Raw genomic sequence first — 27,286 nt, 5'->3', positions numbered from 1 at the left:
AGCAAGACATCCAGAAGGGGATCTCAGTGGGCACATTGCAGAGGAAAGCAGAACAAAATCCCAGTCATTATGCATCTGATCTGGGAGTAACTCCTTCCTAAACCAAAGCCTGTAGATTTGTATGAATGCAAACTAGCTTTATCAGTCTATCATCTGAGACGTCAAATCCTTACTGCAACCTGCAGGGCAGGAACATCCCTAATATGATCCAGCTAAAGGTTGATGTTTTAGGAAAACTGGGAACGGGGACAAAAAGGTGATTGGAGTGAGAGCACAACCATTCAGGAGAACTGCAGAAGAGCAGAGAATCCCTCCTGATCATTGCTACCAAAGCCAAAGCACAAAATGCCGTTGTACTTTTCCAAATACAAAGGTATAGATGAACAGAAGACAAAGCTCGACTTATGAACTCTGGCTTTTACTAGCTTAACAGCAAAATAATTTTTAGTGCATTTCAGTTTTTCTTTCCAGCCAGCAATACCTCTACCTGCCACTGTAGAGGGCAGATTCAGCCTCACAAACAAGGTCCATTATTTTTTGTCCTGCTCACACCAAAAGTGCATTATCTTCTTTACACAAAGCCTAGAAACTCTCCTGAAAATGTTACCTATCAGGAATGCTACCTATTAGAAAGTTATTCAACATTAATTTAAAATTAATCTCTACCACCCTTGCTTGCTTAAAAGCCATTTGAAGAGAGCAAAGTGATCCTAACTACTTTCAGTCTAACAGTAGCAACCAAAGACAGGTTTTTCTCCCATTATTTCAAAACTAAGGCTAAGGTATGACCCTGTCAGCAGTTACTTGTTTTTCATTTCTGATTCAAGACAACAATCACTGCCGACTGCATATGTGTGAAAGATGCTTGCAAGATGCTGGCAAAAACTGAGTGACAGAGGCTCAAGTATCTGACACGTACCACGCACAACACCTGCATGAGGCTAAGGAGCACAAACTCTCAGTGACATGTTTCTGAAGCTGCCTAAGATAGAAAAACTCAACTTCATTTAACACATTCATCAACATGCATGTAACTAGTAGATCTGCTTTTCTTGATTCTGATGTCTTCCTTTGAACCACTCTTCCCTCATGCTTGCTTCTTATGTCAAGAAAATGAGATTATGGGGCTCTTCTTTCTGTAGTATCCAGACAATTTATGAAAATACCGAGCTGGAGTTATAATATAGCTGTACATACTGGTTTCCACGTGCAATTACTGTATGATGGTATGTACATTCACTAGAATAAACAGTCCACATCCTAGTCTTACCAAGAGAAACACCCAACCGAAATACAAATTAAAAAATATTTTCATAAATACACATAACATAATAAACTCAAAATTAATAAGCCAATAGAAGCTGGCCTAACTTTTACAGAAAATCAGTACATATCATAGAATGGTTTGGGTTGGAAGGGACCTTAAAGATCATGCAGTTCCAACCCACCTGCATGAGAAGGGACACCTCCCACTAGATCAGGTTGCTCAGAGCCCCATCCAAACCCCATCCAACCTGGCCTTGAACCATTCCAGGAATGGGGTTTCTGCAACTTTCCTGGGCAATCTGTGCCAGTGTCTTCAAGACAACAATCACTGCCGACTGCATATGTGTGAAAGATGCTTGCAAGATGCTGGCAAAAACTGAGTGACAGAGGCTCAAGTATCTGACACGTACCACGCACAACACCTGCATGAGGCTAAGGAGCACAAACTCTCAGTGACATGTTTCTGAAGCTGCCTAAGATAGAAAAACTCAACTTCATTTAACACATTCATCAACATGCATGTAACTAGTAGATCTGCTTTTCTTGATTCTGATGTCTTCCTTTGAACCACTCTTCCCTCATGCTTGCTTCTTATGTCAAGAAAATGAGATTATGGGGCTCTTCTTTCTGTAGTATCCAGACAATTTATGAAAATACCGAGCTGGAGTTATAATATAGCTGTACATACTGGTTTCCACGTGCAATTACTGTATGATGGTATGTACATTCACTAGAATAAACAGTCCACATCCTAGTCTTACCAAGAGAAACACCCAACCGAAATACAAATTAAAAAATATTTTCATAAATACACATAACATAATAAACTCAAAATTAATAAGCCAATAGAAGCTGGCCTAACTTTTACAGAAAATCAGTACATATCATAGAATGGTTTGGGTTGGAAGGGACCTTAAAGATCATGCAGTTCCAACCCACCTGCATGAGAAGGGACACCTCCCACTAGATCAGGTTGCTCAGAGCCCCATCCAAACCCCATCCAACCTGGCCTTGAACCATTCCAGGAATGGGGTTTCTGCAACTTTCCTGGGCAATCTGTGCCAGTGTCTTACCATCCTCACACTAAAGAATTTCTTCCTATCACACTAAAGCATTTCTTCTCTAGGAAGAAATATGTTTTTAGCTATGTTGGGCTTGCATTGCAGATTTATTAAAATTTAAAAAAGGAACTTATAAGTACTGAAAATTATACAAACATAAAACCACTTCACATTGCAACTCAGTCAAAAGCAACAGTTGGGAGTTATTTTGGGCTCCCAATGAAAGTGTTGCATTTTACTCAACTCATACTTCATACAATAACATGACGCTACTGAAACCTATTAAATTTATTTTTTCAGTTGTATTCTTATCTTCCTTTTCAACCAACTATTAAAAACCTTTCCACAATTTAAAGACTTCTATAAATGTAAATTGCATTGTAAGAACAGTTTATACCTAACTGGCAATGCAGAAAAAAACATTAAACTTTCCTAAGTGATAGAGTTGTTTAATTTTTGAAGTCTGTCCTACTACATAAAGATGAAATGTATAACACATGACTATACATTTATAATTTTAGCTAATTAAGAAATGTGAGAGTTATTGCACTCAGACTAGTGATTCACCTAGTATACTCTCTCTGGAAAAAAGAAGGCCAACAACAGATACCAAAAGAAGAACATAAGAAATGGGAAAGCACACCCTAAAACTTCTCCAAGAGCCACAGGTGATTAAAGAGTGTGTGGCAAATTCAGCAGCAACTGGTACATTTTTCTTCTGCATAACTGCCACACTGCCCTGTGAGCTTTTAGCACCTACAGCAACCGCTGTGAACATCAACCCCCAAGTGCTCCCTATCCATGGCAAGCAGTACAGTCTGCTTTTTACTGGTTTCAGGTCAACATCTCACAACTTTGCTTCATCCCCCTGCTCTGCTGCTGGAGGAAGCAGTGAGCAGTCACTTCCCACTTTGTTTTTCCTGACACTCACTATTTTCTAGCCAAATTAAATGCTTTATATTTACTAAGTCTAGAATTGAAGCCAACAAGAACCAGAAGCTTCATTCCCTTTATGAGACCACCATGAGAACTAGCAAAGGCTTATAGCAGCCTGAAAATGAGAACAAGAGCAGGAGCCACACTGCTTTTCACCAGATAAAGAAATGGCCAAGCTTATCACAATTGCACCTTACTAGCAGAATCTAATTAAAAGCGTTTCATTAACAGCACAGTCCAAGAACTAAACCTTAGACAAGGCACTGAATGCTGACTAGATCTCCCAATAGGATCCCATGGAAATGAGCTTGATCCTGCAAAGTACTGAATGCTTACAGACCAATGACCCAGGTTATGTGCTTGCATTTAAAGAATATGAATATTGCCCTCAAAGCTGGAACAGGACCCTATGCACTCTGCTCCATCAGAGTGGTGAGTAATTAGTAACATCAAACCCATCAGTCATGTAACATCAATTTGTAACATCAAACCCATCAGACCCCTGAGCACTGAGGGAGCTTCAGGTCCTCTGCTGGGTCTCATCAGGACAAGGACACTTGCCACATGTTTTAGAGAAAGACCTCCAGTTTTCATTAAACCTGCTAAACTTAAAATACCACTTAAAAGTAGTTCCACTTTTCTACAGAAATATCTTTACTAGGACCTTCAAGCTCTTAACCACAATCTGTACAACCTGAGCTGAACCAATTACATATGCCTGATTATGCTGCTTCACATTTTATTTACTATATGTTTTAAAAGCACAATAGTGCTCTCAGAGGTATGCTGGGACAAACAGGTTAGAAGCCTAGTCTGTAGCAGAATTTCAACCAGCAAAAATGGCAAAGCTACTCCACATAATACTTGCTCTCATGAGAGCCGTGATTGCAGCTTCTGAGTTAACGTGCCACAATGCAGGACAGGAATATTCAGCAGGGCTTCAAATATGCCTTTCATTTTCTTAACCATCTTTTTGGAGCAGTGCCATGTCAGAAACTACAAAGTGTGTCCAGTGATGGAATGTTTTTGTGTTTTTAAAGTATCATTTTGGAACATTTACAACTGACTATTCTTTTTCTTATTAAAACGTCTGTTGCCTTAAATGTCCATGAATATGGCACATTTGACTATAATCAAACTGCACGCATAAACACACAAAACTAGAAAATTACAAAACAGATGAAGAATCTGATTTTTTAAAGCTGTAATTCTATTTCTGTTCAATTTATTTCTCAAGTAATGTTTCTGTGCTTTTAAATAAGAAATTGCGAACACATTTGTACAGAATGCTAAAATTAAAAGTTCAAAGAGAGAACACTCGCAATGTGGTATTTGCAGCACAAAAATTTTCTAAACTAGTTTGCAATCCAAAGAAACACTTTACTCCACCCAAAATCTGCTTTCTTTCTGTCTCAAAAGTCCATATTTTTATTTTTTTTAAAATATAAATGGTATGTTCATTACCTTATTTTAGATATCTTTTGGATATTTTAGTGTGCCAGCTGAGTATACAAAGATAAGACACTGTGTAAATAAAAGTAGACCATAATTCCACATCCCAACAAAACACAAAACTCACAACAAACATGGGGGTGGAGGAAAAGCTGCAAGTAAAGCACTAAGCAGCTAAGATCCCACTATGATTTTGATTCTAGACTTGAGACTCTTGGAATGTGCTAAGCTGTTCCACAAAGCTCATTTTTCTTCCAGGAAGTGAGCTAATATACCAAGTACTTTACAATTTTCAATCAACAGAAATACAGATATGAATGTATTAAGCCAATAACTATAAAGCAAGACATTAGGTCACTTCCTGACAGCTAATATCTAAAATCGACATTTGTTACTGCATGAAAGTATGCTTATTAAACGCTGGTTGAAACAAGAACTTTGTATTTTTACAGAGTGGGTAGATTGGCTCTGCCATCTCTGTAATCATTGCTGATGCATAATCCCTTCCCTGCCGCTCCCCTGCATGTCCAATACCCCTTCCTTACAGCTTCAGTGTGTTTTAGTCCAGTGCCGAGTTAAAAAACAAGCCCCTTTTTATTGGCAGGTCCAGAAATCTTTCTGTGGCAAAACCAAACCTTGGTTAGATAGTCCAATGGTCAATTTAAGTAGTATTTTGAAAAGATTTTGGGTAGGGGAAGGAGGAATGGTTCGCTTTTTGAGAGGGAGAAACAGAAAAGGAAGAGAGCTGTTTGTTTGTCAAAGCAGCTTGACAAAACATTCCTCTTGAGAAAAAAAAGCAGGCGTCCATCAACAGGGTGTTGGTGGGGAAGAGGAGGGGACAGACCTGGCAGTGATGGAGCGTATGTGCCATAACAGGAGGCTCATAATAATGTTAAATATTTCTAACAAGCAAAAGTGCTTGGGTTTTTTTGTACCTTGGCCTCTGACCCCCACTCCAGTTTGACTGAACTGGGGCAACATTAACAGCACTTACATATTAAGTGTACTGAAACCTGGCAGCATGTAGCAAGAAAAGGCTGTTGTGCCAAAACCCAGGTAGCTGGGTAGGGAAGAGACAGAAACAGGAGCAAGAAATGGAGGGGCTGGAAAGGCTGCCCAGGAGCCGCCCTCAGGAGGCCATGCACCCTTTACTCCCGGGTTTCTCCCTGTACTCGGAGTCTCTTGCTGAACAATCCTAACCACAGAGCAAGCTGTAATCTAAAAATCAAGCCACAACTTGCTTTAATGTTGAACAAAACCTGCGATGACTAAGAAATAAAGCCAATGTTGCTGAACTGGCTACGGATGCCTTTTCTGTAACTTGCATAAATGTAGGTTGATCATTATCGTTTCAGCTGGAGCTTAAAATTTTTCCCTTCAAGTGTGGCTGTTTGTGAACTATATGTGGCACAAATACTGATTTCTGATTTTAAGTTTTTGTTCTAAACAGAAATACTCAGCTACTACACACTAGTCAACACAAACAGGTGTTTTCCAGTGGAGCAAAAACTGAATCAGCGGAAAGTTAAAGGCATGTTGGCACACTGCTGTCTCCCAGCATCGTTCATCTGTCTTTGGTAGATTGTTGAGGTATATGGCATTGCTATGTAGCTCAGATGCTTGTAAGAGGCAGCTATATACATTTAAAAATAGGTAACTTAAAAAAAAAAAAAAGACAATTCAATGGAAAAAGATATCACACAAAATAGGCAGAAATTCAGTCCAACAAGGCATGAACCTGACTGAGAACAAACCACCTAAGCTTATAATAACTTTCTGAAGAAACAGGTGAGTTCAAACTACCTCAACTGCACAGTCAGCAATTTCCTGTCTATCACAAATTACACAACTGCCTAAGTGACTGCCTGCCCCTCCTACTCAAAGACCTTTCACTGTAAGCACAGTCTTGCAGCATATGATAAATAAGATTTTTGTGGTCCTCTGAGCAGCTCAGTGACTGTCAGTCACTAAACAACTCAGTACGTTGTACTACTATTCTGCACAAGAATCAACAATAGTGATCTGTAAGACCTAGCAATGGAAATCTCACACTTGTTTAGAGATTTTTCCCCAAATTAGCAGTTTATCCAGAGAACTCGCTTCCTAAACATGTCACATACACTACACCAATTTTATTTAAAATAACTTTCAATAAGATTTACAAAGTAACTGCAAAAATAAAGGCTGTGTTTATGAATTGTGCAAGTTAGATGCAAATTCCAGCTGGAATAGGATCTGCAGAGTTTAAAAATATCATCAATCCTGGAAGAAAGTTTAGTTCCAATGGATACTTCATCAATGTAAACCTCTGTTCAGGTCAGACTTTCTAAACAAAAAGCCACAGTAGCTCCACACTCAACAATTTACTGCTAGAAGAGAAGCTGAAGTGTTGTTAAGTTTTTCCTCACTCTTCTGCTCATTCACTTTAGTATGTATTAAATTATATTAATAAAATGTTCAATATAAATACTGTTCAAGTGATAAAGTTCATTATGCTGAGTACGTTCTGGTGATAAATAAGAGCTTAAAATTAAGGCCTTGGTTTTTGTCTTTTTAAACCACAGCATTCATCTTTCTCTGTCGTGCATTTAAAGTGTTTTAATTAACTAGGTAAAGTGATATTCTGTTGTTTCATCCTATAGGAGACTCTGAAACCAACCAGAACAGTGTTTATTCAGGTTTATTTCCCATCTAAGTAACAAATTCTCTATATATTACAGCATTAGAACATGGACTTCATGGACTTGGAAGGTTTTTTTAGTGGTTCTATGGAAAAGTGTAAAATATATAGAATTAATTTAAAACATTTATATTTTTAGTTCTATTCTTATTTAGTCAAGGACACTAGTTAAGACTGTCAAAGTATTACACTTCAATCAAGACTCCTTTGGCTTTTTATTCCTTTATATGCTCAGTTTCATTACAGAGTGAATGGACAAGCTGTACATACTTATTTATAACAACAGAACACCTTAAATTTGTGTTAGAAATAATGGATTTTTTTTCCTTATAACTCTCGTTCTTAGACAATGCTTCACTCTCTAGCACAGCTAGATTTAATAATGTAATTCAGAAAGTGAGAAACTACATTTAAGGCAACATGCACACCTTGCTTTTGATCTCAAGCATGAAGATGCCTTGAGCTGACCACCAGTCACCAACCAAATGCTCATTCTTAAATTCTTTCCTCTTACTGTACATTTTAAAACAGCTATTTAATTTCTCTTCTCCAGCCTCTTCACATACCTATGGTTTCTGGCAGGTCCAAGAGCTCATTGTGCTGCAAGTCAAGGTTGGTGATCTGCGTGCAGCTTCCAATCTCTTCTGGAAGATGTTCAAGCTGATTGTGCGCTACATCCAGCGTTATGAGGTTACACAACTCACCTAAAAGCACACAAGAAAACCAAAACATCAAGTTTTTCAATGTACAGCTCTAGAGAATTACTTCCACACAGAGATTGTTTGAATCAGACAGACTTGGGGATAATCTGAAAAAAGCTACCACTACCATGAAGTTCTACATAAAAAAATAAGGCATTACAGGATCATAATTTCATCAGTCAGATCTAAAACCTGATCAACAATTTTAAAAACACAGATAAAGCTTTTATAGATTCTCTGAGGAAATATTATTTATTTACTTATTTTTCTTCTCACAGTCCAAGCTGTGGAATAAGCGTACCAAACCTATACCTCATATTTGTTTCAGGCTGACGAGAAGTTTAAAACATCACAGAGTAAGTGTACTGTATGGAATTTTGGGAAATTAAGATCTGCTTTTAGAGCGCAATTTACTTGTTTCAGGCACAAAATCAAAAATTTTAAAAACCCACATCAAAATTATTTGGCTGACAACCTAGATAGCTTACCCAGAGAGCTAATTTAATAATTTTTAAGTCATCACAAAAAAAACAACTTACAGTAAACTGCAAACCTATTTACACAGATCACTGTGAGTTACATGTGCAAACAGAGATACAGCCAAAAAAAGTTTGAACCACAGAATCATTTTAGGTTGGAATATACCTTTCAGATCATCAAGTCCAACCATTAACCTAACTCTACTAAATCCACTGCTAAACCATGTCCCCAAGCAACATATCTACACAAATACAATCATAAAAACGTTTAGGTTGGACAAGACTTTTAAGAAATAAAAGGCTTATCTGTTAAGCTTTTAAAAATATTATAATTTGTTTAGAGTGCAGAGCTATTTCACACTTAACTGCCTCATTCCTGGCATTTACACATTAATTTAAAAGTACAGCTAAGCACATCTCCCTATGTACAGTATTTTCACCTATTTTAATCGTAAACATACTGTATTCTGAGCAATAATTTGGTTTCTTTAAAGAAAGTGTACATGCACGAATACAGGTGTATGCATTCACATACTTTTGCATATGATGAAGGTGAAATTAATGCAAATTATCTGAACAGCTTCAACTCTATCCAGTAAAGATGAAGTCACTGTACTTGTGGATAAGTGCATGACTCAGTGACTAACAAAATTGGAAGAGCAGCAAATTCCTTTTGAGGAGCAAATGTCTATTTTTAAGCTTCAGTGTTACATCTTTGACACAATCCTTTAAAGATTTTCCCACAGGCTTACAGGTCTAGCTTGGGCAAGCTGTGATGTGTAGACTTCCTACCTATTATCAGCAGATAATCACAAATTGTGATTTAGTAAATATTAAACTACTTGCTAATTCAAACTTCGTATTGAGTTGCACGTGTCATATAGCCACAATATTTAATACATACAAAATAACTGTGAAAGGCCAGCAAAAAAAAGCCAGCCCCAAGGTCATTATCGCATTTTCCTTAGACTGTTAACTTATAACTGATCTCGTTTCCTGCATTTATTAACCCAAATTGGGCTTTTTCTATAAATTAGGCAAACAGAACTGAAAAAGTGGTGCTTATGCAGCTCCTTATAAACATAAACCACGTTTCAATATCATTAACATGCAGAAAAAAGCAAATTTAAGAAAAAAAATAGTAGAAGTTAATGTTCTGTGGTATGAACATCTCTGTTATTTATGAAAACAAGTGGGCAAGGGTAGAAGATGATAGAGGGGAAAAGAAACGGAAGACTTCAAAGTCCCTCCTTTACACAAACAAATCTTTTACTAAGATAACTCAAGAACCTTTGGAGTAGAACACACTTGGGGGCAGCAGTTTTCATTCCATGATTGCTGTTTTCATTTGTTTTCCCTTCAGTCCTAAACTAATGATGTCAAATTCGAAATGTGGCATAAATTTAATTTCATCACACTGATTTCTCATTTACTTGACTCTTCCCACTCTACATCTGCTGAAGTTGAAGAAAGACTTGGGTTTTACAGCAACATTTGCTGCACTTCATTTTTGCACCTGCTGAAAACTTTGACAACAGCAAGCTACATGTTTGAACCAAACATCTCACTAGCTAATTCTGGGGAGGAAAAAAAAGAAATGTCCATGTTTATTTAGCCAGTTATAGGCAAGCTAAGGCTTTGGTTTGATTTAGACAGCCATGCTTAATATATTTTTATATTAAAGATGCAGGCACTGTTTTGAAAAGCAACACTGGTAAACATTTAATAAAAATGTTGAATATTAAAATAGATTGAGGACTGCCCAACAAGTTTTAGACTTTAAAGAAATCAAGAAAAAGTTAAAGACCTATCATGAAGCACAGTGACTTAATGAAAGCAATTTCAAGAGATATTACAATATTCAGTTTTTAGGAAACATTGCTCAGTAGGGAATCCTGCTCTTGTAATACTTACAGTTTGACAACATTTCACCAAAATGTTCTCTTTCCCCACAGAAGGAGAGGGGAGGTGAAGTGTTGGCACAAACATTCTTGCAATGCTTTAACTTGGATTGCTGAGACAACACAGGGTACACAAGTCAACAAAAAGCACTCAAGGTACATGTCTCCTATTTTCCTCCATGAGGCATGGAAAAAATTCTTACATTCAGAATGCTTAACAAGGTGACAGATTTTTAGGTGATGTGGTAGGGACCCATCTCCACATGCAAAGGCACACAGAGGATGAACCCAAATACCAGCTGTCCCAGGAAAGCCATAAGGCCCATGGCCAGAGACACATCATGGTGGGTAAATGGAAAGGTTCTTCAGAGCACCTCACAGACTGAGGGCTGCTACTGCATATGGAGCTTGAACACCTACTACAGGGTGCAAGGAAGAGCAACTTGGGATGCTAAGAGTTGCTATGAAATTTTTAGGGAAAGGGAGGAATCAATGTGGTTTGGGAAGGACAGGCATAGGAAAATAGATGGATAAGGAAATACAAGGTTCCAGTTCTTTAAAACTGATGATGGTAATGTTCTGTAGCCCATCAGCACCATCTGCCCCATCTTCCCTTTAAATCCTATTTTGAGCTATTCTCCTGGGTGAGAGGCTCTGCTCTGCATGCCTGGAGGACTGAGAATCAGCAACACTGCAGTTAACATGACCAACATTACAGAAAATATCCCAGTACGTGGGATCAGAACTACCCTGGGCATGGAGTGCGCTCTGCCACCAGGCCAGCAGCTGAAGAACAGGAGGAGCTCTTTCACCAGCTGACTGACAGAAGCAATTTGCCCCATGAATGGGCACACTGTGCCCTGCACTGCTGCACAACAGCAGCTCTTTCAAAAATTACACCCAGATAAACACATGGCATAAACAATTGATACAACAAATAATGATCTGTAAGAAAAAAGAGGCCAAACTTAAGGCCATCTGCACAATGCTTTCCTAGGAACTGATATAAAGGCAGCTCGTTTCAGTGATGGGAAGTGTCCTTCTTGTCCGAACAGTGGCAACTGTACTGAAACACTTCTCAAATAAAGGTGAAAATAAATTTCAATAAGATACAAGCGAAGTCTGGCATTTTTGCAATTTTCGTCAGGATAAGAAGCAGATGTCAAAATTAAAAAGAAAGTTTCCTTAAAATAAAAGATTTGTCTAAGTACAAAAAAAAGGAAAAAAAAACAAACAACAGCTAATGAGCAAGGAGCTCATGATCCTTTTCCTATTAAAAGAATCAATAATTGTTTTTTTCAGTTGTACTACATAAACGTTGCTGAAACACATTCGTATCTTAATCAAGAAAAATAGATGACAGAAATGCACCAGCTAGAAATGTGCTGCAGCTCAAAATCAGCCTGTCTCAGAAGGCAAAAGCTCATTCCAGTTCACCACAAGGACAAATCCAGCATCACTTAAAGGACTGTCTAAACACCCAAAAATCACTGCAGCAAGGCAATCTCTATTCTAGGGAAATACTAATCACAGGTAAAATGAACTAACTCTTCTCACCACAAGTAGTGTCAAAAATAGACAAATCTTAAGATCACAGTAGGGAATAAAGGGTTCTCTGTGTTCTACTTGCAACTGCATTGAAGGGACAAGCATCCTCAGGGCAATTTAAAGATAAACTAGGAAGGGGCTGGGGGCCTTGGGATGAGTTGTCTTTCAGTTTTGTTTTTTGTTGGTTCTGTTTTGGTTTTTGGGGGGGTTTATTTATTTAAACACTACATTAAACTGTAACTGCAAGGGAAAAAAGGCAATTGAAGCTCAATGTCTGCCAAGAAAGCAGACAGAAACTGTATGTACTGGCTGGCTCAACAATAAAAGTTTTTAAAGTCATGCCCATATGAAATACATAAAGCTGTTTCTCTATATATAAACTGTGACAATATGGTTAGTTACACCCTATTATGTATTTTTTAAGAACTTATATTTTAAAAGATTCTAGAAGATTAAAAAGTTCAGAAGATTTGTGTATTTTTCAGAGAAAACAGTTTGCTACAAGTCCCAACCACCTTCCAGTTAAAAATACTGATAAAAATACACCTAAGTATACATCTTAACATTCTTTAAAAAAGATGGGGTTAGCAATCACCTCATCGTTGTTCGCATATGCAGGGAAACTAAATGTTATAGTATGACAAAGCTAAATATACCTGCTGAAAAACCCCAACATTATGAAATTACTAATGTTTTCTGCATAATGAGTCAGAATTATACTCCTATTACATGGCCAACCTTGAAAGCCTGTTATGACAAGAGGACCAAGTTACATGCCCTGACTTACATAACTGAAAATTCTTCTTGGCCATTTACAAACAAAATATGGCTTAATTTAAAAAAATTAATAGAAGTATTCACAAATTAAGAGTCAAATAGGGAGACAGTATAGGTCAATAGCAAAGAGGCTCCAGTGACTCCTACCAGTAATTCACTCAGTGGGCAACACTCCTGAACAGCAAACACAATTTGTAATACAGCCTGTTTTCCAGTGGATTAACTCTGTGCCTGCCCATGCTTAAGCAGATTGGAAATTATGAAATCCTTCACAACATGACAAATCCTGGGCCAGATGACACAGCAAGAGGATTAAGACTCTTATGGAAAATACAAGGAAGAGGAGAATGTAAATACTAGTGGAACTTCAGGTTGCTGTGTCAGAACTCTGGTTGAAAGCTAATTTGTTAAGAATAATTATCTGAAATCAGCAATGCTGGGAACAAGCTACGAGTAGTTCCCATAACTTTGGTAGTTATTCATCTCTTACCAGGTTTTTACTACATGAATTTTTAGTCTGTCCATAAAACTCTTTGGGATAAGTGCCTTGATTTTAGAAAAAAAAAAATTATAAAAAATAAAAACAATTTTACAGTTTCAGATTCTTTTCCTTCTCCGTAAGATTCCAGTACACTGTAACAGACAGCCTAAACTTTTTGCTCTGCATTATAACCAGCTGTCCAAAAGAACAGTTAAGCAGTCAGAGCTATTCTGAATTATTACAGCACAACTATAACACACACAGATAGGTTACTGAGTAAAAAATATGACTTTAATATGGTCACAAGTGACTTATGTACCAAAGTTAAGATATTCATATAAGTAAGAAATAAGCACAGTAAAAATTTAGAGTTTGCAGAATTCACAATAGGATCTAGTTACAGAAACCACTCAAAAACACAGAAGCTCAACTGAAAAGAAAGACTCAAAATATGATCCAAAACAAGCTTCAACAAGACACAACAGCAAAATATATTTGCTGTTTGTAATTAAAAGTAACAAATAAAATTAAAAACATGTTCGAACACTTCAAACATGTGAAACGTAGAAGAAACAGCCTTAGTGAGGACTCAAGGCAGGATTTAGGCTGAGCAGTAGAATAAACCAGTAGGAACCTCATGAAGTGCCAAGACAAAGGCGAAGTCCTGCACTTTGCACAGAATAACCCCGCACCAGCTGGTGAGGAAACAGGGAAGGAGCAGCAAGTCCTGGTGAAGCTCAACCTGGGGTCACATCTTGGGTCCTGTCTATTTATAGTGTTGAACAAGTGTGCTCACTCTTAAACAATAAAAGCTGACCACCTCCAGTGCTGCATTAACTAGCTGTTCAGCACTTAAGAAGGTAAGCAAACAGCTAAAATAATTGCAGCACTGATATTTAAAAATAATTAAGGAAAAAAATTTAAAAGCTGGACTTATAACAAGCTGTCAGTATTTACTGGAATTACACTCGAGGCATCAACCCAATAAGCTCTGCAAGTAGATCAAAAAGGCAGGACTACTTAATCATTATCCTAAAGCCAGTCTGAAGAAAATGTAATCAGGAGGAATTTGACTAGCTGACATGGCAAAACTGTGTCCCCACAAGAGATTCTGCAGGAATCAGAACCCAGACACCAAAGCTGAAGCCAGCCAAAATGTTCTTCACCCTTCCTGCAGCTCAAGAAAGCAACCAGAACTGGATCAAATAAGCATTTTCTCGAGCTTCTAGGAAGCAGCAGCACACATGTATCAATGCCTGTATTTATTCCACTTCTGTTCACAACTTCATTCTTTTATCACATTAGAATACAAAAATATAAAAATATTCTCTACTGCTGTGTTTGCAGACATTAGCATCCCAACTAAGCCCAGGAACATTACTTTGTTTGCTTCAAACTGCTGAAACAAGAAGGGATTCTTAGATGTAAATCATTAAAAGAAATACTTCTCTGTATTGTCAGGTCTGCTTAAAAAAGGGGAAATGAAATTCAGAGCATCACTAAAAAGCTTTGCAACTAACAAGTCATTTAATAAGGAGGCACTGGAGTGAGTAGACATGAACTAATGCAGCTGCATACATCTGGTTTGCTGTCTATGCTACTGAAAACCAAACAGGTGCAAGTGTCATGAAAAAGAGTTTCAAAGTAGTCAAGAAACCACAAATGATCTAAATATTGGGTAGATGGGGGAAGGGAAGAACAGAAAAGAGTCAAAGAGACATTCCAAGTCTGGTGTAGGCAGATTCTCTGAATTACAATCTAAAAATATTTCCCTTGCAGAACAGCCTGGACCAGATTCTCCATAGAATAAGAGTTGCATTCACAGACAGGAAACACAATATTTGGAGTCTTAAGAAACTTTCAGAAACTATGCAAATGTAACTTCAGCCATCTTGACAATATTATTTCTATTTGAGCTGTGTGTGCTAAGATGACAAAAATATTCACATCTACACTAAGATGCACCTTGTCTTTGCAAAGAAAATACTATCAGCTTGTTTGTGCAAAACAATTCCTTCAACACAACATGGAGGGACACAAGAAAACTCTTGATACAAGAAATGCAAAAGCCTTGCTTAACTAACAGCCTGCAAATTGAAGCATTTGTTTGGCCTCATCCCAAGACAGCTCCTCTGGTTTTCATCCTTCTCGTGCCGACTGTCTGACTCACCACAGCATTCACATTCTTCCATTCTAATCTTCAACTTTTGGGTCTCAGTGGAATGGACAATTTACCAGATATGGTGATGAAGCTGGAGTCCACCTTGTTAACTAATTTTCACAATTACCTATTCAGGCTGTGTTTTGGCAAAGCTTCCACATGGAACCCTTTCCGTTAAGGTTTTTATTTCATGGGTATCACAAGAGATTCAACAGCCAAGTCAACAGGTAAGTTCTGCTTTTGCACTTGGTACGTACATATTATTCAAGATCTGTGTAAGTGACCTTTTATTCATGAACAATGCTCAAAGAAAACCTATGGACCTTGGTAAAGATGCAAAGTGCTTATAGGAGTTTAAAGGAAAAAAATGGTCAAGCCTTTGGAAGATGAGTCTACTGAGAATTGCTACAGAGACAAGCTGTACCAGACTCAGGAAATCCCCAATATGAAAATAGCTGGATCTAGGAAAGGATTCAGGTTACACTTCACATATAAACGTAGCCTGCTTCTATCCAGCCATTTGCTTTGGGCTACAGTCAGAAGCAGGATACTGAGGAAGACGCACGCTGAAAATTTATCACTGTTGTCAGTTTCATTGCAATTTACAAGAAAGACTAGGTTCACAAAGAGTAGAGTAGCTTTGCCATCACAAAACTTGAATCAATGAATTCTCACCATTATACCTAAAAAGATAACAAAAAGTTGCTTCATGAAAGGGGGATTGAGTTGATGCTACCAGGACTCCACAGGGTTTTATATAAGGAACAAGACATGGAAAGCAGTGGGAGAAAAGAAGAAAAAGAGATTTTGCAAATACAACCTGATGCATTTTCAACTGCTTTCTGCAGCCAGTAATCCATCCTTCTTCAAACCACTTGTGGTGCAGTTCAGATGCTTTTATACAACATGAGCAATCCTACCTGTGAAGTTTCACAGGTGACCTGCAGCAAGCCAAGCTGATTTAACAGCTCATTACTGGCAAAAGTAGTGGTCCTGCTCTCCCTGTTCCAGTCCTCCCACTCCTCCTCCACGAGTTCCAGTCTTATCTCGAAATTAACTCATTTCAATCAACTAAAATAACAGCCAACAAAAGAAGTGAAACCTCTAATATTTCTTCTCTTAGTTTAGTGAGATAAATCAGGTCACCAAGCAAAAGCTCAGAAGAAGGAGGCAGGATTCAGCAGCTGGGAAGCTGTGAGGAGCGGAGTGGATACCGTCCCTTTCAGCATCATGAAGCTGTCACACATCAGCAAAGCCATTTCACAAAAACTCCCACTAATTCAGCTCCTCTTCAAGAAAGCTTGTGGCTAAACATGCAAAAAAAAATAAATTAAAAAAAATCACCAAACCTTGAATATATTTTCATCTAAATGGATTTTTAAGTATTTTTATCTCTTATTCAAAGAAAGCTATTCATATTTGAAAATGCAGCAAAGCATATCAAGCTGACTATGAAGTCTATTAAAATAATTCAAATTGCATTAAAAGTGTAGAAGCAATATATATGTTGCTGGAAAAGTGTTAAGAGAAGTCCAATATATGACTAGTAGCAATTATTTGATAGGTACCTAAAGCCTGAATTTGCCAAGTTACCAAAAGACTATCTTCTTCCAAAGTACAGATAATATTGTCTGCATTTTATGGCTTACTAAGTGCATTCAGCTGAGTAAACAACAATTTCATATTAAGAAGTCTTCTGAACATTGAAAATACAGGAAACCTCACTGTCATCGTCCTACCTATAATAAAGCAACTGGATGCAAGGGATTGACAGGTACAGCATTCGGGGGGAGGGGGGGAATTACCAGAAAGACACACATCTGCTCATTAATTATAGAAAACAACACTTCCTCTTTCTCACAAAAATGTTTGTGTTAAATGCAAAGCAGCTTTTCTCCCAGTGCAGTCACCTCATTTAAGTTTGCGTTGTTTAACTACTGAAGATTAAGACCCAAAGCAGAACCTAACTTCAGATGACTTCCCAGCAGCTCAGTCCTGGTAGGTTCACCTCTTCAAGGATTTCCTCACCACACACCGTAACAGGACAGTTATTTTAAAGCAGTTTCCAGGACTACTTAAAAACCTGATCAACTGTGTGTTTTTGTAAAAACATTTTAATTTTGATCATTGTTTTACCTTCACTCTTGCTTTTAGGAAATATTTTAGAGCTAGTTTCAGGTTTCCCTAAAAAGAATCTAACAAGTATTAATGCTCTATGCTTGCACAGCAAGCAGTAGTTGCTCTTGATAAGCATTTCTAGAAACTCACACAACCAGCAGTATAGTTTCTCTGTGTCATCCATTAAACAAGGAACACTATCATAGGACTGGATACTACCCATTCAAAATTTAAGCCAGGAGAAATAACAAGAGGTGATTCTGATAACCTCACAGCCATCTAAACACTATGCAGACCAACAGAATTTGCAGGAAACATTAACAAAAGGCACAAAACTAAAAGGCATGAAAACAGAAAAAAATTAAGTTACTTGAAAAAATAGAATATGAAATTAGTTTGTCATTAAAAGTTAACAGTTTTCCACAAAAAATATTCAGTCTGAGTAATGGCTGTGAGAAGACATAGCTGCTGTCAGCACATACATTGGAGAGAAATGCCAGAGGGAAACTGCTGCATCTGAGAACAGTGAAGCATCATTGGCATAGAAAACAACTAGTCACAGACACACTGAGTGTTGGATGGAAGTTCTCGAATCAGAGTACTTAGGACTCCAGGACCTACTTTCAATTTCTTTCACTGAGAGTAGAAGGAAAATAAGCTTTGTTTTATCAGGCTGGAGATTCCTAGAAAAGTACTTAAATGGGATGATTGCTTACAAAACAGGTGACACTTTATTTTAAAGCAGCAAGGTCCTAAAGTTGGAAAGCCTTTTATAGTTAAGCAGAACTGATATTGTGTTCAGTAGTAGTAAAACTCATCACACAGCTATAGCACCAGGGTCTGACTTCAATTCCATCACACTTAATACTGGTTCTCTGAGGAAACAGTAGCCACATCCCATCTTTCAAGCTGAAAGAGATTTTAATTATTTTGGGGCTTTTTTGTCCTTTTGTAGCACATCTATCTCCAAAAGACAAAGTAAAGAAAACCCAGGATTCCTCATATAGTTGTGTACCAGATTAGCACAAGCACATCATAGCTAGCTTGCTGAACAAGGCAGTGGGTTATATAAGGTTTGAATTTTAAAAAACATGAACAAGCACACTAGTTTACCATCAGATATGTGAGCCTTAGGCCTGAGAACAATGGGGTATTTTTACAAAGAATTTGAAATGCTCCATATGATATTGCTTTATAAAAGATAATGGCCTCATTTTACTTCCCGCTTTGCAGCAACAAAAATTCCTCTGTTATTTACAAGCTGATAATATGAGTGTTTGCTTGTATATAGTACTTAGAAACTGTATTGTAAACATACAAGGGATTAAAATCATTGGGACTTAAAAGGCAAGGGTTTTTTAAAGTGCGCATTTAAAATGTAGAAAAACAACAATAAACAGAGAATATCCACTGGAAAGTAAGCAATAAATTTCTCAGCAGTTCCATTTTTCAGCTGCGTTTCCAACTCAAACATTTCATCTTTGTACTAGAACAAAGACTCACGACAGTGAGTAGAAATCAATTACAAAAGCAAAACTGTCTCGTCTGGTTTTACTCTTTAGGAAAAAGGTTTTCAAATGCCTTTTCTGTATATCTTCGTCGTTACAAGTTCTTTGTGTTACATGGACTGAGAAATAATTTCATTAATTTATTTTTCAGCTGAATCAATAGCAAGCAACCTAGTCAGAGTAATTTACTTCAAATAAAAAAGGATGAAGTAGAACATAGGAATTTTCCTTCAAAATTCTTCATAAGGGTGACAGTCATCTTGGATTTGCGCTTCTAAAATGCCTTCCACAATGAGGTGCTGACCCATAACAAGGAACACAGGCATTATCACAAATAAAAGCACAACTGCTGGATACAAAGCCAGAAGTAGCTAATGTTCTCAAGCTAGGGTGTGATAAAGAGCCGAGAACACTGCCTGTATGCATCAAGAGAATTAAAAAAATATACATATATAAAACAAGCAAGTCACATACATTCCTTCATTATACATACATCAACTAAATTTCTCCATGAAACTTTTAAAAACGATTGCTTTCCAGACTACTATGAATCAACACACATCGAAATTATACACTTTAATGTAAACTTAACCACAAGAATTCAACAAACAAAAGCATTAAGAAACTACGAGGTTCCAGAAGCAACAATAGTGTCTGCAGTATCAAACACACCTAAAAAAAAGTTTCTAAAAGACAACACCAAACACTGGAATGCAATATCTCACAAAAGGTTTTACTTCAGACACTAGCATTAATTTAAATTTAAATATGCAGTACTATGCCCAGTTGAACCTCAGAAGCTGACTCTGAAGCTAGATTACATTTAGTAACTGAGCCACAAACAGACTCAGGTAAAGTACAGATAACCGTGTAATACAGCTCAAGCAGCTGCATCAGTCACAATTTCTACAACGTATGTAGAGACACACAGTATGGTTTTCTGTTGGGTTTTGGGTTTTTTTTGCAAACATCAGCCCCAAGGTTTCCAATATGTTTCTGTGATTGCTAGAATATTCAAAGAGGCTGTTGGACTTAAACTGAAGCATCAAAATAGGTCAAAATTGTAATTCCTTAGCATTCCCAGGGGAAATCCCCAGGATTGCTGAGATGCTAGTGCCAACTCAACAATCACGTTGATCAGAAAACATATCACAGTAACCATTTAACTTTTGCCTAGCAAAAAAGTGTTTGTGGCATATAGTAGAATCCATTCCAATTGCAGCTTTAGGGAGCCAAAGAGTGAAACCAACAACTGACAGACTGTCTGCAATTCCCCACTCCTATAATCACATACAGAAGCTAGCTGTACCAGACTTTGCTGGTAACATCATTAGCCATTTCAGATATGCCCAGGAGTTCCTGCCATCAAGAACAAGTTACCTTACTTATCTTACATAGCAAGTGGCAGCAGAAAGAGGCAAACACTGATGATTTGAGAAAGATCTGCTAAGGATCCAAATAAAAGCATTAAGCTATGCAAAATTAGTGAGCAAAGGGGCCAACTTCAGTAACACTTAATATACTCACACACTGGCTTGGTTAACAGAAAAAGTCCCACATCAGCTTTTAAAAACAGGGCACAGGAATTATTTATTACTCACAGTATTACAAGGGCTTTTACAAGTTTTTTTCCCACACTGGAAGAAAGTCACAGCAGTTTCTTAACTGCATGAAGTTTATGACCCCCTTCACCCTAAAGGGACTAAGCTATACTTGCATTTTAAAAACTGGTGATACACAGAAAAAACCCACTAATGATAGAATCGCCCTTTTATGAGGCACATACATTGCTCAAATATTGCTTGAGAACAGCCTGATAAAGAGATATTTGCCATGAATCAGAACCTATTAGGAACAACTTAGGAGTTCTCGATATAGATATACAGCACATTTTTGTAATAAACTATTCAAATCAATAAGCCACTTGCACACTGTTTCACCATCTCTCAAACTTCTGTAACAATGTTTGGAAAAATAAATATTATTCATTAAAAAGTCATAAGAATCATCAACCATGCACACGACATTTGGTGACTTTATATTAAGAGTCCCTGTATTAATATATTCATGACTTATAAAAGGTAGAAGCTTTCACAAATCATTAACCTACATTATTGTTATGGCATCCACCAGCTTGCTCATGGTAATAGCATGTAGCTACCTATTCTACCTTGTATTACCATGGCCACACCCCTCTGTAACATGCCCATAATGTGTTTACAACTTGCAACAGTTCATAAATGATTTATAAAGAAATCTTAAAATGAAATATGACCCTGTATCTTTCAGGTTTTTTTAAGCCATCTGAGCTCTGCAGACACCGTATGTGAAAGCACAAGGCAAAGACAAAAACAAGACGCATCAGATTTTAAGATGACAGATGAAGAAAAAGAGCTTTTGCTATTTCAAAAATAATATCTTTCAGAGGTACTGAATACCCTCAATATAAGCTAACATTGCAACAGTATGATCATGAGTATAATTTTATGAAGTTTTAAATTAAAAAGGGCACCTGGAGAAGTTCATATATACTTAACCGAGTGCTAAGATGAACTTCAGTGCAGAATTAAACTTTCAATCAGTGCAATCACTTACCAATTTCAGCAGGTAGTTGCTTGATTTTGTTCTCCCGTATGCTAAGCATGGTGAGTTTTGACAAGTTTTTGATATCCTTTTCCACAGTAGTTATACGATTAAAGCGTAGGTAAAGGGTGGCGAGGGAGCCCAGCCTGTACACCACCGAAGGGATTTCGCGAAGTTTGTTGTGCCGCAGGTCAAGCATGCGCAGTTTCTTCAAGTTATCAAGAGAGTCAGGCAAACTGGTGAGTGAATTTTCACTCAGGGCCAGTGTCATCAGGTTCACAAGACAGCCCACCTCTGCCGGGAGGGACTGCAGTTTGTTACTGTATAAATAAAGTTCTGTTAACTGCGTTAGCTCTTTGATAGCTGATGGAAGCATGTGTATAGACCTCTTGGACAAGTCCAAGCGCATTGAATTCTCTTCCCGGCATTTATTTAGCTCTTTGATCACCTCAGCATTGCTGGATTTTTTGCGGGTACCTGTGGCTGGATTAGGTCTTTTTATTGTATTGTCCACTGAAAAAGCTACCCCAGGCTGCGTGCTACTGGAGTCCTTCTTTCCATCTTTGGCATCTTTCCCTTTGGTCTTAGGCTCCTTTTCTTTGCTCTCTTTCCCAAATCCTCCAGAGGCTTTGGCCTCCTTCTCCCTTTCTTTTGACGATGGGACTTTTGGATCCTTCTCTTTACAGTCTTTTTCTTTTCCTAGACTACTACTCATGGTGACTCAATGTTTAGAGAGCACCACATGAAATCTGTTTCTGAAGTTCACAAGAACAAGTCACTGCTGAGGCAACAAGGATCCTTAAAACATGCAAGTGTCGAACCAAGGGAGGAGCTTTGGAGGTGTGATACCCATTTGCTACATATTGGTTCTGAAGGCACTCTTTCCTAATTGTGGTGTCAGGAGATTCAGTTGTAGAGATCTGAAGGTCAAATGCTCCGTATTAGTATTTCTGTAACACAGAGAAGAGAAGCCAAATTTAGTGTAAATATAAAACTTAACTTTCAGTTAAATGTTGAATGTTTCTCTACTAACTCAAGTTAATGATTTGTCCTTTTCTTCAAATGTCAGAGAAAAAATCAGTGCTAAAACAAAAATATGACACACACATTGCTCAGAGGACCCATCACAGTCCTATGTCTTAGCTAGTTCTTAGCGTAACACCCTGGTCATCAATATGAATATTCTCTCCCCTCCATGCCAAATCAGTCAATAAAGATCTGCTAGAATTTTAAGTGCCTGTCTCTTCAACCAAAACTGTACAGGCTTATTCTTTCAGCACAAAAGAGCCTCACTTTGGTCTACAGTAAAATCTAATATGCTACTGTAACAAGAGCACTTTGCATCAAGATCTCCCTTCCAACCGGCTCTGAAATGCAGGTCTGCTTTTTAACAGGGAGCAGAACACTGTCACCAGCTTCATGTGCTTTCAAGACAAACACAAGGATTTTTAAAATAAACCTATCAAAAAGTAAGCTGAAAGCTCAGAAGAAATATCATGCTTCAAGACAAGCAGAATTACAAAGGAATTTCTCATGAGTGTAGGATAAGATATCGTTAAGCAGTATCTTGAATTCCCACCCCCAAGGACCATAATGCAGCTTAATAAGTGAACAGATGTCTGAAACCTGTAGAGCCCCATTTACATTTTTACAAACTCATCATGCATCATAGAAAGTAGCTTTGCTTCATGCTTCAATTCAAAACACATGCCATCCCTGAGAACTTCAAGATTCTGAATACACTGAAGAGGTTTTTGAATGTATCTTTGTGGAAGAAAACAAACAGTCAATCAACGACAACAACATCCCCCCTTATAAGTCCACCGTTCAACCTAGAATCAACTTCCCTTTGTTACACAGCATTCACTGAGAAAGTCTGTTTGTATCTCAGAGGAGTACCTTGTTTCCTCAACCACATGTGAAAATACCCTTAAAACCCCCAAAGAAGTTCTGTTGCCGCCTTGGCATTCCATCTTCTGCACAAGTTTGTAACGCTCATAATCAAAATCATAATATTTTGCATACTTAAGCCATCAACAAGTACTAGAAATACAAACGCGTTAGCAAAGCTCAAGTAACTATTTTTATTTGCACAGTTATGCTCTGTATAGTTGCCTTCAGGTACAACCATATCCTTGGAGAACACATGGAAGGGCACTTTGCTCAATATATTTATTCACACAAAAAAAGGTAAAGATAAGCTATTGAAGAACAGTAATAAGGACAAGCTCAAAAGAGACCCTTCCAGTCCTTCACCCTGATTAAGTACTGCTGTACTATCACAAAGCCTATGCTGCCGTTTTGGACAACTCCTTTGCAAACAACCATAGCTGTTTGCTGGCAGCAGCAGCTTTTAACTTGGAAATTGACTCCAAAGCATAGCTCCCTAAAGCAGCACAAGCTGGTTCCTTACTTCATCCTTCAGATTTCCACCCAGCTGCTACAACATCCATTAATCTGACCTATTCTCAAGATTACCAACCTCACTACATTATATTTTAAAGCTTGTTCTCAGCATCATATAATCTACTTGCTTGTAAAAACTCAGATTTTAGAGGAGACATAATGACTCCAAATGCAAAAAATCCAGCTGACTAAAGGGTGGGAGCCTGAAATGCCTGACAACTTATTTTCAGTACAAAAGGTAGCACAAAGAATTGAAAAATAACACAGTCAGTTTCTAAATTCTGATAATATAGAGAAAGCTCAGCCATGCAGCAGTGCCAGACAGCTACTGCTCCACATTCAGCAACTACAGTGCAAAATATTCCCAGGGCTGCTGCCCTCGTGAGCCTTCAATTTAATCAAATTTAGGACCCACCAAGAGATTTGGTTCATTTCTTATATGCATTGCAGCTGAAGGAGGTTTAGAAGAAGCCTCAGAAAGGAAAGAGGGCTGGAGATTAGTGCTGCTGAAAGCAGCTCAGTAGTACAAATGCTCCAAATAATCTGCATGCACTTTCACTGTCTTTGTTAGCAATTACTTCAATTGTACTATTTTCAGTACAAAAGGTAGCACAAAGAATTGAAAAATAACACAGTCAGTTTCTAAATTCTGATAATATAGAGAAAGCTCAGCCATGCAGCAGTGCCAGACAGCTACTGCTCCACATTCAGCAACTACAGTGCAAAATATTCCCAGGGCTGCTGCCCTCGTGAGCCTTCAATTTAATCAAATTTAGGACCCACCAAGAGATTTGGTTCATTTCTTATATGCATTGCAGCTGAAGGAGGTTTAGAAGAAGCCTCAGAAAGGAAAGAGGGCTGGAGATTAGTGCTGCTGAAAGCAGCTCAGTAGTACAAATGCTCCAAATAATCTGCATGCACTTTCACTGTCTTTGTTAGCAATTACTTCAATTGTACCTAAAATAATAAAAAAAAGGGGGGGGGGGGGGGGGGGGGGGGGGGAGGGGAGAAGAGAGGGAGGGCAGAACTCCCTGCTTCAATATGCCAGTTTAACATTTCATTTTCTGTTAAGGAACATAAGTCTTTTGCCCATACAATGGAATCAAAATTGAAAAGTCATTAAAAACATCTGAAACATGTAATGAAAATTCAGAGCAATACAAAGGGTCATGACCAGAGACTTCAACCTCTCCTGACAGTTAAAGCTGTTAGGAGGCAATCAACATGCAGACAAGCCACAGGCAGCCCTTGTTTTCCAACACATGGAAACCAAAGCCAAGCTCATGGGGCAGCAGGCCTTCAAAATACACTCTCTGTTCAGAGTGACAAAAGGCCAACAGTAAAATGTACTGCCCCTATGCCATTTTTATCCCTTTACTGAGGATTTTAATTACTGCCTGAGACTGCAAAATGTATTTTAAATAGTTTTACAAGGTTTAGCCTCTTTCTTTCCAAATAAAAGTAATTCTCTAATACCTAGAATAACTACGACCAGCACTCCTGCTGAGTAAAAGCTTATAATGAGAATTTCTCATCATAACAAGAAGACACAAAAAAGGCAATACTGGGGGAAGAGCATTGAAGAAAATGGCTCAACTGGAACAGCTTCACCTCTCCAGAATCTTTAGACCACCTCTAAGACACCAGCAACTGCCCTTTCCCCTGCCTACTCACCACGGCTGGGATCCCCAATAGCAGAAGGCTCCTGGGAATGACTTTCTAGGCTGTCCTGCAAATCCACTATGATGCTCTTAGAATGCAAAGGCAGGAGCTAAACAACTATATGAAACTCTTCCTGTTTCTAGTATTCTGTAACACTTGTGATTGCAACCTATATTATTTTAAACATATTTGCATGCAGCATAAATGAGAATACATATTTAATGCTGCATGCTTTCCATTATCAGGACTAAAATCTTACCATTTCATATATTAATGACCTAGTCTTGCGACAAAACTCAACCAAGCAACTACACTCAGAACTCATCAATCCTACCAACATGTAGACAAATGAAATATTCAACTTCACAGAACAAGCTCTACAGAACTTTTCTACCTCAATCATTCAAGCTGATGGGATTACTCACATCAAGTTCAGTATGTATGTAAACTTTTGGAGGACATGAGCATAACTACGTATACTACAGAGGAAGCTGAATATGTTTCAAAAGGTTATTCATATTTTTCAGGCCCTTTGGTCAAAGGACAAGAGTCACCATCAATTTTAAACTACAGTCAAACAAGCATTCATTGTATGTCAAAAGGAGAGCTTCTTTTGGAGATATTTTTAGCAAAAGGAAACTCAGTGAAATTAGCCGGTGCTGCCAACTACTTCCATTTTCCAACGCTGTGCAAACTGACTTCCTGTCAATATTAATTGACATTATAACATGTAACTATTATGTGCTGAAAAACTTGGAAAACTGAGCAAGACTTTCAGTTGGCACAACATATGAGGGAAAATAAAAATTCAGACAAGCTACAGAAAAAAATATCTTCCCTGTTCAGAATATAATTTTTTAAAGTAAAATATTTGTAAATAGCTATAAATAACTAGCATCAGAGTTTTGTTTCATTCCTCCTGATGTCTGGTGAATATAACCCAGATGTATTTATTTTTTTCTGTCAACAGTAACTGACAAACCTGTAGAAACACAAATAACTTCAGTCTAAACTGTATCACCGTCTTTAGCTGCCTGAAAAATAATAACACATTGATAATGTATATTTTACTGATTTTTTAAAATCTAGAAATCTCAGTTACTCTCAACAATAGAACCCAAAACATTTATGCAACAAAGTTTTTATAAAAACCTTGGTAGGGTAGGAACAATCATGCCTGCAACTCTCGGAATAATAATAAACTTATCACCTGCAACTTGATACTGTAAATACTGATGCTACCTCATCATTATCTAATACAATATAAAACCTGAGATAAAGGATTTCACCAAACTGTTACTCAAAGAAGGCTGTAAAACACTTCAATGTCTCCTACCCACTACTGAAAAGCACATTTACTACCCCTCCAGAAAACATCCCCTGCCAATATTACTCCACAGTAAAAAGTCTCATCCAATTACATTTTTTAATTTTTATTTTACATGAACAAACTTTTGAGCAGTTTTCATGCAGCTCTCTAATGCAATGTCCCATCATGCAACTAGCACCAGGGCTGCACTGGTGCTAGGTTGACCAAACCCCAGGTGCCCGAGGCCAGCCAGCAGG

General features: G+C 37.8%; 1 protein-coding gene across 2 annotated transcripts in view; it reads right to left on the bottom strand.

Moving 5' to 3' along the window:
- The window catches only part of SHOC2 (soc-2 suppressor of clear homolog (C. elegans)), a 37,334-nt gene extending 14,738 nt beyond the window's left edge, over window positions 1-22,596 (bottom strand). The window contains exons 1-2 of one of the 2 annotated variants that reach the window (XM_010007912.1): window positions 21,665-22,596; window positions 7,962-8,099 (exon numbers count right to left, since the gene is read on the bottom strand). In XM_010007912.1, coding sequence (XP_010006214.1) covers window positions 7,962-8,099; window positions 21,665-22,367 — 841 coding nt within the window. In that variant the 5' untranslated portion in view covers window positions 22,368-22,596. The remainder of the gene's footprint in view (window positions 1-7,961; window positions 8,100-21,664) is intronic. The other variant, XM_010007913.1, reaches the window with a different exon arrangement.
- Between the last annotated feature and the right edge of the window lie 4,690 nt (window positions 22,597-27,286).

The sequence above is a fragment of the Chaetura pelagica genome, unplaced genomic scaffold (assembly GCF_000747805.2).
Source record: "Chaetura pelagica isolate M959 unplaced genomic scaffold, ChaPel_1.0 scaffold531, whole genome shotgun sequence".
In the NCBI taxonomy this organism is placed as follows: domain Eukaryota; kingdom Metazoa; phylum Chordata; class Aves; order Apodiformes; family Apodidae; genus Chaetura; species Chaetura pelagica.
The sequence above is the reverse complement of the archived record's forward strand: the minus strand, read 5'-3'. Positions and strand labels throughout refer to the sequence as shown.